General features: G+C 48.0%; 1 protein-coding gene across 2 annotated transcripts in view; it reads left to right on the top strand.

Annotated features, from left to right (window-relative positions):
- The window catches only part of GLS (glutaminase), a 672,521-nt gene that overhangs the window by 235,094 nt on the left and 420,877 nt on the right, over positions 1 to 16,550 (top strand). For both annotated transcript variants that reach the window (XM_073647835.1, XM_073647836.1), the window contains exon 7: positions 2,511 to 2,569. In XM_073647835.1, the coding sequence (XP_073503936.1) occupies positions 2,511 to 2,569 (59 nt within the window). The remainder of the gene's footprint in view (positions 1 to 2,510; positions 2,570 to 16,550) is intronic.

Below are 16,550 nucleotides of genomic sequence, written 5' to 3'. Positions count from 1 at the left end.
TAAGTCTTTGCAAAAGAAAAGCGTCTTTTAGTGTGTGACAGCTGCCAAACATAAAAATCCTATATGAATCTGGTATCGCTGTAACCGCACCGACCCGGAGAATAAAGTCGTCTAATCACTTATACCGCACGAGGAACGGCATAAAAAATAAACTCTAGGATTAGAGTTACGGTTAGGGTTGTGTTGGGGTTGGAATTTTTTCAAAAGTAAAGAAAAAAAAATGAATGACGATATAGCGACTAGTGTTGAGCGCAAGTGCTCATTACTTGAGTTTGCATCAGGTGCTCGGGTATGCGCCGAGTATCGCGAGTGCTCAAGTGACATTCTCGAGTCTCCGCCGCATATGTTTCGTGGCTGTTACACAGCCAAAAAAAACACGCGATGATTGCCTGCCATGCACGGGCAATCCCTGCATGTTTCTTTTTGGGTGTCTAACAACCATGAAACATGCGGGGCGGTGACTCCAGCATGTCACTCGAGCACCCGTGATACTTGGATACAAACCCAAATGTTTTTAAAATATGAAGCGTTGGCCTACTGAAATGTATGTTCAGTAAATGCACTCAATGCTTGGTCGGGGCTCCTTTTGCATCAATTCCTGCATCAATGCGGCGTGGCATGGAGGCGATCAGCCTGTGGCACTGCTGAGGTGTTATGGAAGCCCAGGTTACTTTTATAGTAGCCTTCAGCTCATCTGCATTGTTGGGTCTGGTGTCTCTCATCTTCCTCTTGACAATACCCCATAGATTCTTAGGTTAAGGTCAGGCGAATTCGCTGGCCAATCAAACACAATGATACTGTTGTTTTTAAACCAGGTATTGGTACTTTTGGCAGTGTGGACAGGTGCCAAGTCCTGCTGGAGAATGAAATTTCTATCTCCAAAAAGCTTGTAGGCAGAGGGAAGCATGAAGTGCTCTAAAATTTAATGGTAGACGGCTGCGCTGACTTTAGTCTTGATAAAACACAGTGGACCTACACCAGCTGATGACATGGCTCCCCAAACCATCACTGATTGTGAAAACTTCACACTAGACCTCAAGCAGCTTGGATTGTGTGCCTCTCCACTCTTCCTCCAGACTCTGGGACCTTGATTTCCAAATGAAAATTGGAACTCTGGGACCTTGTGGAGTGTGTCAATGACTGCCTTCTGGACATCTGTCAAGTCAGCAGTCTTCCCCATGATTGTGGAGCCTACTGAAACAGACTAAGGAACCTTTTTAAATGCTTAGGAAGCCTTTGCAGGTGTTTTTTGTTAATTATTCTAATTTACTGAGATAATGACTTCTGTGTTTTCATTGGCTGTAAGCCATAATCATCAACATTAACAGAAATAAACACTTGAAATAGATCAATTTGTTTGTAATGGCTCTACATATATTAGTTTCACTTTTTGTATTGAAGAACTGAAAAAAATATTCTAATTTAGTGAGATGCACCTGTTATCACAAATGGGGCATACTGGAATAATATAATATGTTATGTAAAAGCAGTAAAAAGCATATAGCCCAATGGCCTACCGTTGACCTACCCTGCCAACACCTTGTCTCGGACCGGAATGTAAGTATCATAGAACAGGAGAACTGAACTTTGTCTTCTTACAGACTCATTTGTTGCAGCTCTCTGAGCTCTGCTGTATTGCAACAGAATTGTAACACTGACTGCCTTTGAGATGGAAGATGAAGCTGAGAGGAACCTGCAGACGAGTGAGGTATAATCACACACAGCTCTGCAGTGAGATCAGGAGAGTGGCCATTACACATCACACTGCTAACTACTCCTCTTATAGTAATCTCTGGAGGCAGATTCTCATGCACATCAGCCCATAGATCTTAACAGCTCATGTACATATGTGAAAAACGTGGATTTCTCTGGAATAAGACATCTGATCGCAGCTATCAAGTTATCATTTTATTCAGCTTCCTATGACCGGTGTGCCCATATAGACGGCTTAGGAGCGTTAATCCAACTGACAGATTTCCTTTAAACTGTTGTCCGTGTTTTCTTTAGGCATGGCATTTGACAAATGCTGATGACAAATACTGACCAAATTCTGATATGAATAAGGCCTTAGACATCAATTCTCAAGCTTAAAAAATCTATAAATGTTATGGTTTGTTCCCCATGCCATTTGAGTTTTGCTGCTCATCTTTTTATTCTTACTAACTGCAGGGAATCCTTGTTTTGTACTGGCAACCATAACTGAACCGCAAATAGCGACTAAGCAATGAAATTGAGACATTTTGCAATTATTGGTGATTATTGCTAATGTACCTGTTTTCATTCATATGTTTTAAAGCAATCAATCAATCACTGCATTTTACTACTCAGATGTTCTTTCAGTACATCTAGTTGGTGTCCAATGATTCTGCTGGAAGTCATTGTAGCAGAGTATTTGTGTAAATTGATTTAATGATGTTATGTTTATGATAATTATCTCAATTTGTATTTTTAAGGAATAGTAAATTCATATGTGTTCTAGTAAAATGTTGCTGTATCTTTATGCATTCCAGAAAAGCCACACAATCCAATGGTCAATGCGGGGGCAATTGTTATCACTTCTTTAATTAAGGTATGTTTCCTTTCATAATGACTGCTTGCAAGAAATATTTGAGTGGGAAAGTAAAAGGCAGAGGCAAATATTGTATAAGATTCTTTGGTCACATAAGTGGGAACTGTAATCTTTTGCTGTTTACCATTCACAAGTTGTGTGGGCAGTGTGAAAGTCCATATTTGACTCACCATCACTAATGTCACATTCCTTTTCACGAGGACTGTCTTTCTCTTTGAGTAGCATAGGAGCACATAGAAAGAAGAAAAATGAAATTGCAGCACATCAATAATAGTCAATAAAATCAAAGTTTTATTTAGATTCTATTAAAATATCACATTCATTGAATAAAAAACTGCTGCGTTCCTGGCATGTTTGCCCCCGGAGTCTTAATTTAGTAACTGAAGCATGACTTCCTATTTAAAAAGTCTCCCCCTTAAAATAGTCACATATGTGCATAATAGAATACAAAAAGCATACATGGAAATCACAAGGCCCCATAGCAACAGTTCTAATTGCCCCCCCCCCCAAAAAAAAAAATATATATATGGCGGAGTCAAATCTTCCAACTTTTATCAACCAGGAGATGTATTGACATGTATTGTGGCACGTACACAGTAATTATGTTCATGTCTGAGCCCCTTAGTGGTCTCCCCAGCGTGTTAGCCAGTAGATAGAAAACTATTAACATTTGAAAGTCCTTGCATGTGTATACACAACAGGACACACGAATAGTGCATTAAATAAGACAAGTGACGTGAAACAGAACTATCAATATGAGAAGGGGAGAAAAATTGCTAATATTGAAAGGTAACTTCACATCCCAGAAAGTCAGAAGAGTCTGGGAGTACAAACTTATGACAACCTTTGACACATTCAGCACAGGAATGAATGTGTCCCATGGATTTATGTTTTTCTACATCAGTTAAGGAATATGCTCCTCAGACCATTTGGTGGCATCACAACCCTGGACCAGACTTTGAATCAGGCAGAATCAGAGGAAAATAAAACTTTCACACTACTTATTTATGAACTGCTTTAATATATACAGCCACAACTGTTTGTTTTTTACCTTATTTTTAGTTACCCATTAAAAGGTATCCACCACTGAGGACTCTCAAGTTTTTATATTTTTCCCAAACACACACACACACACACACACACACACATTAAGTATGGTATCCCGACAGTGAATCATTCCCCCAACAATTTCACCCCATACGTATAGTATGATGACGCCACAGTGTCTCCAGCAAACTATGATATCCCCACAGTGCCACTAACACAGTCAGGGTCAGCGTTGGGTGTGGAGAAAACCTGAGCCCAGGGCAGCCACCCTCTTAGGATCCCCCAGCATTTCAAGCATAAACTGCAGTGATAACACAAGTTCTGTATTATCAATGTAGTTTTGGAGGTTAAGACTGCAGAAGGACCTTTGGTGACATCACGGTCATGTGAGAATGTGAACAAAGGTCTAACACTGCGGAAATATAGAGAAACCGAAGAGGAGTCAGGCTGGTAAGTCTTGTGTGTGTGCTCTGTGTGTATGTGTGCTGAATGTGTATGTACAGTACAGACCAAAAGTTTGGACACACATTCTCATTTAAAGGTTTTTCTGTATTTTCATGACTATGAAAATTGTACATTCACATTGAAGGCATTAAAACTATGAATTAACACATATGGAATTATATAGTTAACAAAAAAGTGTGAGACAACTGAAAATATGTCTTATATTCTAGGTTCTTCAAAGTAGCCACCTTTTGCTTTGATGACTGCTTTGCACACTCTTGGCATTCTCTTGATGAGCTTCAAGAGGTAGTCACTGGAAATGGTTTTCACTTCACAGGTGTGCCCTGTCAGGTTTAATAAGTGGGATTTCTTGCCTTATAAATGGAGTTGGGACCATCAGTTGTGTTGTGCAGAAGTCAGGTGGATACACAGCTGATAGTCCTACTGAATAGACTGTTAGAATTTGTATTATGGCAAGAAAAAAGCAGCTAAGTAATGAAAAATGAGTGGCCATCATTACTTTAAGAAATGAAGGTCAGTCAGTCCGAAAAATTGGGCAAACTTTGAAAGTGTCCCCAAGTGCAGTTGCAAAAACCATCAAATGTGTAGCATCGGCGTCTCTGCCCCGTTCTAGGCAGAGACGCCGTCCCTCTCACCTCCCCGCTCCTGGCGCGGCGTCCTCCAGCGCTGCTCTCCCCGCTGCTTCCGGCACGCGCTCCTTCCCCGGCAGTGTGCTTAGGGCACGCGCGCGCGCGCGCGCTCCCCCTCTCTTAAAGGGACCGCGCGCGCCGTCCTAAGGAGTCCCCGGCCAATTGCCGGAGGACCTCCCATATAAAAGGCACCTCCTCCAAAATGGAGGTGCCCGAGCAATGTTGTAGCACTGTTCACTACTCTGCTTCAGCCCTCAGGTCCCGTTGCCAGTTACCTGCCAGATTCCTGCCAGTCTGCTGTCTAATTCCTGCCTGATATCCAACTACCTGCCTGCTTGCCTGAGGTCCGACGGTCTGCCTTCCAACTCTTGTCAGTCTGTCTATGGACCAGCTTGCCCGCTCACCTGGGAGCGCACATCTGCTACCTGCCTGCTAGCCTACCTGGAGGCTCTGCCGTCACGTGCTGTGACCACCTGCCTGTCCAGTGACTCCTGCCCGCTCACCTGGGAGCGCTCATCTGCTGCCTGTCTGCTAGCCTACCTGGAGGCTCTGCCGTCACGTGCTGTGACCACCCGCCTGTCCAGAGACTTCTGCCCGCTCACCTGGGAGCGCTCATCTGCCGCCTGTCTGTTGGTCTTCCTGGAGGCTCCGCCGTCACATGCTGTGACCACCCGTTTATCCAGAGACCCTCGCCTGCTCACCTTGGAGCTCACGTCTACCATCAGCCGCCACAGGTCGTACCAACCCTTTACCCAGAGACTGCCCCGGTCACTTGCCGTGACCATCTCCCCGTTCACCCAGAGACTGCCCCGGTCACTTGCCGTGACCATCTGCCCGTTCACCCAGAGACTGCCCCGGTCACTTGCCGTGACCATCTGCCCGTTCACCCAGAGACTGCCCCGGTCACTTGCCGTGACCATCTGCCCGTTCATCCAGAGACTGCCCCGATCACTTGCCGTGACCTCCTGCCCGTTCTTCTAGAGACTGTCCCGGTCACCTGCTGTGACTGCCTGCCTGGTCGCCACCCGCTCCCTTACAAGGACCGCCCCCTTGTATAGTAGCTCAGAGGTTCCGCCTCCCAGACCCGTTACAGTTTGCTCGGGCCATGGAACCCGGTGGCCCCCAAGCTCCCTCGCTCTCGGACCTGTGTCATGAACTGTCCCGTCAGAGGTCCCAACAGGAGTCCATCCTGGGTCACCTGCGGAATGTCAATTGTCGCCTGGACACTCTGACTGCTCTGCCTGCAACCACCGCCAGTGCCATGACTCGCAATCCGGCAGCTCCACTGCCCACTAATAACATGGTATCCTACCCCGGACCCCGGCTTTCTGCACCTCCTCGTTTCGGAGGCGACTCCGCCCAGGCTCGGGGCTTCATAAATCAGTGCACCCTGCACTTTGAACTCCTGTCTCACCAGTTTAACTCCGACAGGGCCAAAATTGCCTTCATCATGTCCCATCTCACCGGAGAGGCCCTGGCCTGGCTAAATCCTCTATGGGAGAGAGGAGACCCCCTGGTGTCCGACTTGCCTGCCTTTCTCACGGCTTTCCGGAAAGTCTTCGACGAACCCGGACGGAAGACCTCATCCGCATCATCTCTGCTACGCCTCCGTCAGGGAAGTCTCACCGTGGGCCAATATGCCATACGGTTCCGTACCCTTGCCTCGGAGCTGGCCTGGGATAATGACGCTCTGGTTTCTGTCTTCTGGGAGGGTCTGTCCGGCCATATAAAAGATGAACTTGCCGGTCGGGATATTCCTACCACTCTCGATGACCTAATAACTCTTGCCACCCGGATTGACCTGCGGTTCCAGGAGCGTGCCAAAGAGGTCACCCGTGAGAGGAGGTTTCCACGTTTTGCTCCTACTTTTCAGAAACCCGTCACTCCCTCCGTCTCTCCTCAGCTACACTCTCCTGAGCCTATGCAGGTCGACCAGACCAAGATGGTCGGTTCTCGCCAAGAATCTCGCCGAGCCGAGGGAAGCTGTTTCTATTGTGGCAGTATGAAGCACTTCATCCGTTCCTGCCCGGAAAAGCCGGGAAACGCCAGTGTCTAGGACCACTCGGAGAGGTCGTCCTAGACAAAAGTAAGCCCTCTCCGTCTCTGACCTTACCGGTCTCTATTGCTTGGGGAGAAAACCGTCTCTTTGAACTCGCCCATCTGGATTCTGGAGCTGCTGGAAACCTCATCTCCCAGTCTCTGGTAGAGAGATACCATATTCCCACCAAGTCCGTGGCTGAACCATTGTCAGTTGCCTCCGTGGATGGAAGACTTCTCTCGGAGACCATCCTGCTCGTCACCGAACCCATAACCCTGCAGGTGGGAATGCTGCACTCTGAGGAGATCTCATTCCATGTGCTGTCCGGACTTTCTCACTCCCTGTTGCTAGGTCTACCTTGGCTCCAGACACATGAACCCGTATTGAACTGGCGGTCCGGTGAAGTACTCCGATGGGGTCCTGACTGCCATAGGACCTGCCTGGTCCCGGTCCGTCCACTTCGCCCTCAGCCTACTCCAGCTAACTTACCTGGTCTCCCGGCTCCCTACTGGCCCTATGCGGATGTCTTCGGTAAGAAGGAAGCTGAGACGTTGCCACCCCATAGGCCATACGATTGCCCGATCGACCTGGTACCTGGCACCACTCCTCCCCGTGGGCGTATCTACCCGTTGTCTGCAGCCGAGACCCGAGCCATGTCTGAGTACATTGAAGAGAATCTGGCTAGGGGATTTATCCGAAAATCTACCTCCCCGGCTGGAGCCGGATTCTTCTTTGTCAAAAAGAAAGACGGCTCGCTACGTCCCTGTATTGACTACAGAGGACTCAATCTCATCACGGTAAAAAACAAATATCCCCTGCCACTCATCTCCGAATTGTTTGACCGTCTCAAGGGCGCCAGGATCTTCTCCAAGCTGGATCTACGAGGAGCGTATAATCTGGTCCGTATCCGTCAAGGAGACGAGTGGAAGACGGCATTCAATACCCGGGACGGTCACTACGAGTACCTTGTGATGCCCTTCGGTCTCTGTAATGCTCCCGCGGTCTTTCAGGAACTAGTCAACGACATCTTCCGTGACCTCCTGTACTCCTGCGTAGTGGTATACCTGGACGATATCTTGGTCTTCTCTCCGGATCTCCCCACACACCGGAGGGATGTTCGTCAGGTCCTGCTTAGGCTTCGGCAGAACCACCTTTACGCCAAATACGAGAAGTGCCTCTTCGATCAGACCTCCCTTCCGTTCTTGGGCTATGTCATCTCCCAAACAGGTCTGCAAATGGATCCCGAGAAGCTCTCTTCCGTTCTAAAATGGCCTCGTCCTGAAGGTTTGAAGGCGATACAGCGATTCCTGGGCTTCGCTAATTATTATCGTCTTTTCATCCCACACTTCTCGTCTCGGACCGCTCCCATATCTGCACTTACCCGTAAGGGGGCTAACCCCAGAACATGGTCGCCTGAAGCCGAGGAGGCCTTCCTTTCCCTAAAGAAAGCCTTCGCCTCTGCTCCCGTCCTTCACCGTCCGGACTGTAATAAACAATTCTACCTGGAGGTTGATGCCTCCTCTTCCGGAGCCGGAGCGGTGCTCACCCAGAAGTCTTCTACTGGGAGAATGGTAACGTGCGGCTTCTTCTCCTCGTCGGAGCGCAACTACTCCATTGGAGACCGGGAATTGCTAGCCATCAAATTGGCACTGGGAGAGTGGCGCTATCTGCTTGAAGGGGCTCTCTACCCGGTAATTATCTACACGGATCACAAAAACCTGGCATATCTCCAAAATGCCCAGAGACTCAATCCTCGCCAGGCCCGGTGGTCGTTGTTTTTTGCCCGCTTCGACTTCATTCTTCATTTCCGTCCGGCGGACAAGAACGTCAAAGCTGATGCCTTGTCCCGGTCCTTCCTGTCCTCCGATCAAGAGGAGGAACCTACGCACATCATCGACTCCTCCAAGGTGATGAATGTGGCCCCCGTGGATCTGACTCGTCTTCCACCCGGTAAGACGTTTGTAGCTGTGCCAGATCGGGAGAGGGTTCTTCGCTGGGGACATTCTTCTAAACTAGCTGGCCATGCTGGCCAAAAGAAGACCTTCCAACTTATTACCCGGCATTACTGGTGGCCTACCCTGCGTAAGGACGTGGTAGACTTCGTCGCGGCCTGTTCATCCTGTGCCCGTAACAAAGTTCCCCGACATCTACCTGCCGGCCATCTCCTGCCCCTTCCCGTACCTGCTGCTCCTTGGCAACACATCGCTATGGACTTTATCACCGACCTTCCAGTTTCTGCCGGTTGCACTGTCATTTGGGTTGTCGCTGACCGTTTTTCTAAGATGGCCCACTTCATTCCCCTGCCTGGTCTTCCGTCTGCACCCGAGCTGGCTAAAGACTTTATCCGCCACATCTTCCGTCTCCATGGTCTGCCCCTCCACATCGTGTCGGATCGTGGGGTTCAGTTCACCTCTCGCTTCTGGAGAGCCACATGTAAGCTGCTGGACATTACCCTGGATTTCTCCTCCGCTTACCACCCTCAGTCCAATGGTCAAGTGGAGCGGATCAATCAGATCTTGTCCAGCTACCTCCGGCACTTCGTTGATGCTCACCACTCGGACTGGGTGGATCTCCTACCATGGGCCGAGTTCTCTTATAACAACCATGAGAGAGAGTCCTCTTCCAAATCCCCGTTCTTTATAGTCGGTGGCCAACATCCCCGGATTCCACTTCCTGTCTCCGTTTCTGTGGACAACCCTGCTGCGGAGTCTCTTGTCAGCGAATTTTCTACTATTTGGGAGAGCACCAGGTCCGCTCTTCTTCTCTCCTCTGAGCGGATGAAGGGATATGCTGATAAGAGACGTCTGGATCCGCCCCAATTCCGTCCGGGAGACAAGGTTTGGCTCTCATCCAAACATGTGCGGCTCAAAATACCCTCCTACAAGTTGGGTCCTCGATTCATCGGCCCCTTCGAAGTCCTCAGGCAAATTAACCCTGTGGCCTACAAATTAAAACTCCCGGCCACCCTACGGATCCCCAACTCCTTCCACGTATCTCTCCTCAAACCCGTTGTCTTTAACTTTTTTTCCAAAAATCCAGGTGCCCCTCCTGCTCCGGTTTCCGCTGATGACATCTTTGAGGTAGAGAGTATTCTGGCCTCCAAGAGGGTAAGAGGAAAAACCTTTTTTCTGGTAGATTGGAAGGGGTTTGGTCCTGAGGAGAGAACTTGGGAACCCAGGGAGAACATCAACGCCCCGCTTCTCCTTGAGAAATTTCTTTCTGGCCAAAAAAAGAGGGGGCCTAAAGGGGGGGGGTACTGTAGCATCGGCGTCTCTGCCCCGTTCTAGGCAGAGACGCCGTCCCTCTCACCTCCCCGCTCCTGGCGCGGCGTCCTCCAGCGCTGCTCTCCCCGCTGCTTCCGGCACGCGCTCCTTCCCCGGCAGTGTGCTTAGGGCGCGCGCGCGCGCTCCCCCTCTCTTAAAGGGACCGCGCGCGCCGTCCTAAGGAGTCCCCGGCCAATTGCCGGAGGACCTCCCATATAAAAGGCACCTCCTCCAAAATGGAGGTGCCCGAGCAATGTTGTAGCACTGTTCACTACTCTGCTTCAGCCCTCAGGTCCCGTTGCCAGTTACCTGCCAGATACCTGCCAGATTCCTGCCAGTCTGCTGTCTAATTCCTGCCTGATATCCAACTACCTGCCTGCTTGCCTGAGGTCCGACGGTCTGCCTTCCAACTCTTGTCAGTCTGTCTATGGACCAGCTTGCCCGCTCACCTGGGAGCGCACATCTGCTACCTGCCTGCTAGCCTACCTGGAGGCTCTGCCGTCACGTGCTGTGACCACCTGCCTGTCCAGTGACTCCTGCCCGCTCACCTGGGAGCGCTCATCTGCTGCCTGTCTGCTAGCCTACCTGGAGGCTCTGCCGTCACGTGCTGTGACCACCCGCCTGTCCAGAGACTTCTGCCCGCTCACCTGGGAGCGCTCATCTGCCGCCTGTCTGTTGGTCTTCCTGGAGGCTCCGCCGTCACATGCTGTGACCACCCGTTTATCCAGAGACTCTCACCTGGGAGCTCACGTCTACCATCAGCCGCCACAGGTCGTACCAACCCTTTACCCAGAGACTGCCCCGGTCACTTGCCGTGACCATCTGCCCGTTCACCCAGAGACTGCCCCGGTCACTTGCCGTGACCATCTGCCCGTTCACCCAGAGACTGCCCCGGTCACTTGCCGTGACCATCTGCCCGTTCACCCAGAGACTGCCCCGGTCACTTACCGTGACCATCTGCCCGTTCATCCAGAGACTGCCCCGGTCACTTGCCGTGACCTCCTGCCCGTTCTTCTAGAGACTGTCCCGGTCACCTGCTGTGACTGCCTGCCTGGTCGCCACCCGCTCCCTTACAAGGACCGCCCCCTTGTATAGTAGCTCAGAGGTTCCGCCTCCCAGACCCGTTACAAAATGCTACAAAGATACTGGCTCACATGAGGACCACCCCAGGAAAGGAAGACCAAGAGTCACCTCTGCTTCTGAGGATAAGTTTATCCGAGTCACCAGCCTCAGAAATTGCAGGTTAACAGCAGCTCAGATTAGAGACCAGGTCAATGCCACACAGAGTTCTAGCAGCAGACACATCTCTACAACAACTGTTAAGAGGAGACTTTGTGCAGCAGGCCTTCATGGTAGAATAGCTGCTAGGAAACCACAGCTAAGGACAAGCAAAAAGCAGAAGAGACTTGCTTGGGCTAAAGAACACAAGGAATGGACATTAGACCAGTGGAAATCTGTGCTTTGGTCTGATGAGTCCAAATTTGAGATCTTTGGTTCCAACCACCGTGTCTTTCTGCGACACAGAAAAGGTGAACGGATGGACTCTACATGCCTAGTTCTGACCATGAAGCATGGAGGAGGAGGTGTGATGGTGTGGGGGTGCATTGCTGGTGACACTGTTGGGGATTTATTCAAAATTGAAGGCATACTGAACCAGCATGGCTACCACAGAATTTGCAGCGGCATGCTCTTCCATCCGGTTTGCGTTTAGTTGGACCATCATTTATTTTTTAACAGGACAATGACCCCAAACACACCTCCAGGCTGTGTAAGTGCTATTTGATCAAGAAGGAGAGTGATGGGGTGCTACGCCAGATGACCTGGCCTCCACAGTCACCAGACCTGAACCCAATCGAGATGCTTTGGTTGAGCTGGACCGCAAAGTGAAGGCAAAAGGGCCAGCAAGTGCTAAGCATCTCTGGGAACTCCTTCAAGATTGTTGGAAGACCATTTCCGGTGACTACCTCTTGAAGCTCATCAAGAGAATGCCAAGAGTGTGCAAAGCAGTCATCAAAGCAAAAGGTGGCTACTTTGAAGAACCTAGAATATAAGACATATTTTCAGTTATTTCACACTTTTTTATTAAGTATATAATTCCACATGTGTTAATTCATAGTTTTGATGCCTTCAGTGTGAATGTACAATTTTCAGAGTCATGAAAATACAGAAAAATCTTTAAATGAGAAGGTGTGTCCAAACTTTTGGTCTGTACTGTATATATATATATATATATATATATATATATATATAATATACACACACACACTGCTGAAAGTAATAAAGGGAACACTCAAATAACACATCCTAGATCTGAATGAATGAAATATTCTCATTGAATACTTTGTTCTGTACAAAGTTGAATGTGCTGACAACAAAATCACACAAAAATCATCAATGGAAATCAAATTTACAGTTAGGTCCATATATATTTGGACAGAGACAACATTCTTCTAATTTTGGTTCTAGACATTACCACAATGAATTTTAAACAAAACAAATCAGATGCAGTTGAAGTTCAAACTTTCAGCTTTCATTTGAGGGTATCCACATTAAAATTGGATGAAGGGTTTAGGAGTTTCAGCCCCTTAACCCGCGGAAGTCAACAGTGGTGGATGATCGCAGAATAATCTCCATGGTGAAGAGAAACCCCTTCACAACAGCCAACCAAGTGAACAACACTCCAGGAGGTAGGCGTATCAATATCCAAATCTACATAAAGAGAAGACTGCATGAAAGTAAATACAGAGGGTTCACTGCACGGTGCAAGCCACTCATAAGCATCAAGAATAAAAAGGCTAAACTGGACTTTGCTAAAAAAAACATCTAAAAAAGCCATCACAGTTCTGGAAGAACATTCTTTGGACAGATGAAACAAAGATCAACCTCTACCAGAATGATGGAAAGAGAAAAGTATGGTGAAGGCTTGGTACAGCTCATGATCCAAAGCATACCACATCATCTGTAAAACATGGCGGAGGCAGTGTGGTGGCTTGGGCATGCATGGCTGCCAGTGGCACTGGGTCACTAGTGTTTATTGATGATGTGACACAGGACAGAGCATCCCAATGAATTCTAATATATTCAGAGCCATACTGTGTGCTCAGATCCAGCCAAATGCAGCCAAACTGATTGTTGGTCGTTTCATACTACAGCTGGACAATGACCCAAAACATAAAGCCAAAGCAGCTCAGGAGTTTATTAAAGCAAAGAAGTAGAATATTCTTGAATGGCCAAGTCAGTCACCTAATCTCAACCCAATTGAGCATGCATTTCACTTGTTAAAGACTAAACTTCAGACAGAAAGGCCCACAAACAAACAGCAACTGAAAACCACCGCAGTGAAGGCCTGGCAGAGCATCAAAAAGGAGGAAACACAGCGTCTGGTGATTTCCATGAGTTCAAGACTTCAGGCCGTCATTGCCAACAAAGGGTTTTCAACCAAGTACTAGAAATGAACATTTTATTTACAATTATTTAATCTGTCCAATTACTTTTGGTCCCTTTAAAAACAGGGTGGCACATGTTAAGGAGCAGAAACTCCTAAACCCTTCATCCAATTTTAATGTGGATACCCTCAAATGAAAGCTGAAAGTCTGAACTTCAACTGCATCTGAATTGTTTTGTTTACAATTCATTGTGGTAATGTCTAGAACCAAAATTAGAAAAATGTTGTCTCTGTCCAAATATATATGGACCTAACTGTATTAACCAATGGAGGCCTGGATTTGGAGTCACCCCCCAAAATTAAAGTGTAAAAACACGCTACAGGCTGATCCAACTTTGATGTAATGTCCTTAAAACAAGTCAAAATGAGGCTCAGTATTGTGTGTTGCCTCCACGGGCCTGTATGACCTCCCTACAACTCATGGGCATGCTCCTGATGAGGTTGTGGATGGTCTCCTGTGGGATCTCCTCCCAGACCTGGTCTAAAGCATCCGCCAACTCCTGGACAGTCTGTGGTGCAACGTGACGTTGGTGGATGGAGCGAGACATGATGTCCCAGATGTGCTCAATTGGATTCAGATCTAGGGAACGGATGGGCCAGTCCACAGCTTGCTGGAACTGCTGACACACTCCAGCCACATGATGTCTGGCATTGTCCTGCATTAGGAGGAACCCAGGGCCAACCGCACCAGCATATGGTCTCACAAGGGGTCTGAGGATCTCATCTCGGTACCTAATGGCAGTCAGGCTACCTCTGGCGAGCACATGGAGGGCTGTGCGGCCCTCCAAAGAAATGCCACCCCACACCATTACTGATCCACTGCCAAACCGGTCATGCTGAAGGATGTTGCAGGCAGCAGATCGCTCTCCACAGCGTGAACCTGCTTTCATCTGTGAAGAGCACAGGGCCCAAGTGGCGACTTTGCCAATCCTGGTGTTTTGTGGCAAATGCCAAGCGTCCTGCACGGTGTTGGGCTGTGAGCACAACCCCCATCTGTGGACGTCGGGCCCTCATACCACCTTAATGGAGTCGGTTTCTAATCGTTTGTGCAAACACATACACATTTGTGGCCTGCTGGAGGTCATTTTGCAGGGCTCTTGCAGTGTTCCTCCTGTTGTTCCTTGCACAAAGGCGGAGGTAGCGGTCCTTCTGCTGTGTTGTTGCCCTCCTACGGCCCCCTCCACGTCTCCTGGTGTACTGGCCTGTCTCCTTGTAGCACCTCCAGCCTCAGGACACTACGCTAACAGACACAGCAAACCTTCTTGCCACAGCTCGCATTGATGCGCCATCCTGGATGAGCTGCACTACGTGAGCAACTTCTGTGGGTTGTAGAGTTCGTCTCATGCTACCACGAGTGTGAAAGCACAACCAACATTCAAAAGTGACCAAAACATCAGCCAGAAAGCATTGGTACTGAGATGTGGTCTGTGGTCCCCACCTGCTGAACCACTCCTTTATTGAGGGTGTATTGATAATTGCCAATAATTTACATCTATTGTCTATTCCATTTGCACAACAGCATGTGAAATTGATTGTCAATCCGTGTTGCTTCCTAAGTGGACAGTTTGATTTCACAGAAGTTTGATTAACTTGTAGTTGTATTCTGTTATCTAAGTGTTCCCTTTATTTTTTTGAGCAGTGTATATGTATATATACAGTACAGACCAAAAGTTTGGACACACCTTCTCATTTAAAGATTTTTCTGTATTTTCATGACTATGAACATTGTACATTCACACTGAAGGCATCAAAACTATGAATTAACACATGTGGAATTATATACTTAACCAAAAAGTGTGAAACAACTGAAAATATGTTTTATATTCTAGGTTCTTCAAAGTATCCATCTTTTGCTTTGATGACTGCTTTGCACACTCTTGGCATTCTCTTGATGAGCTTCAAGAGGTAGTCACCGGAAATGGTTTTCACTTCACAGGTGTGCCCTGTCAGGTTTAATAAGTGGGATTTCTTGCCTTATAAATGGGGTTGGGACCATCAGTTGTGTTGTGCAGAAGTCTGGTGGATACACAGCTGATAGTCCTACTGAAGAGACTGTTAGAATTTGTATTATGGCAAGAAAAAAGCAGCTAAGTAAAGAAAAACGGGTGTCCATCATTACTTTAAGAAATTAAGGTCAGTCAGTGCGAAAAATTGGGAAATTTGAAAGTGTCCCCAATTGCAGTTGCAAAAACCATCAAGCGCTATAAAGAAACTGGCTCACATGAGGACCGCCCCAGGAAAGGAAGACCAAGAGTCACCTCTGCTTCTGAGGATAAGTTTATCCGAGGCACCATCCTCAGAAATCGCAGGTTAACAGCAGCTCAGATTAGAGACCAAGTCAATGCCACACAGTTCTAGCAGCAGACACATCTCTACAACAACTGTTAAGAGGAGACTTTGTGCAGCAGGCCTTCATGGTAAAATAGCTGCTAGGAAACCACTGCTAAGGACAGGCAACAAGCAGAAGAGACTTGTTTGGGCTAAAGAAAACAAGAAATGGTCATTAGACCAGTGGAAATCTGTGCTTTGGTCTGATGAGTCCAAATTTGAGATCTTTGGTTCCAACCACCGTGTCTTTGTGCGATGCAGAAAAGGTGAACGGATGGACTCTACATGCCTGGTTCCCACCATGAAGCATGGAGGAGGAGGTGTGATGGTGTGGGGGTGCTTTGCTGGTGACACTGGTGGGTATTTATTCTTAATTGAAGGCATACTGAACCAGCATGGCTACCGCAGCATCTTGCAGCGGCATGCTATTCCATCCGGTTTACGTTTAGTTGGACCATCATTTATTTTTCAACAGGACAATGGCCCCAAACACACCTCCAGGCTGTGTAAGGGCTATTTGACCAAGAAGGAGAGTGATGGGGTGCTACGCCAGATGACCTAGCCTCCACAGTCACCAGACCTGAACCCAATCGAGATGGTTTGGGGTGAGCTGGACCGCAGAGTGAAGGCAAAAGGGCCAACAAGTGCTAAGCATCTCTGGGAACTCCTTCAAGATTGTTGGAAGACCATTTCCGGTGACTACCTCTTGAAGCTCATCAAGAGAATGCCAAGAGTGTGCAAAGCAGTCATCAAAGCAAAAGGTGGC

The sequence above is a fragment of the Phyllobates terribilis genome, unplaced genomic scaffold (genome assembly GCF_046119375.1).
Source record: "Phyllobates terribilis strain yellow unplaced genomic scaffold, ASM4611937v1 Scaffold_9__5_contigs__length_417890890, whole genome shotgun sequence".
NCBI classification, from domain to species: domain Eukaryota; kingdom Metazoa; phylum Chordata; class Amphibia; order Anura; family Dendrobatidae; genus Phyllobates; species Phyllobates terribilis.
This window is presented reverse-complemented; position numbering and strand designations above follow the sequence as displayed.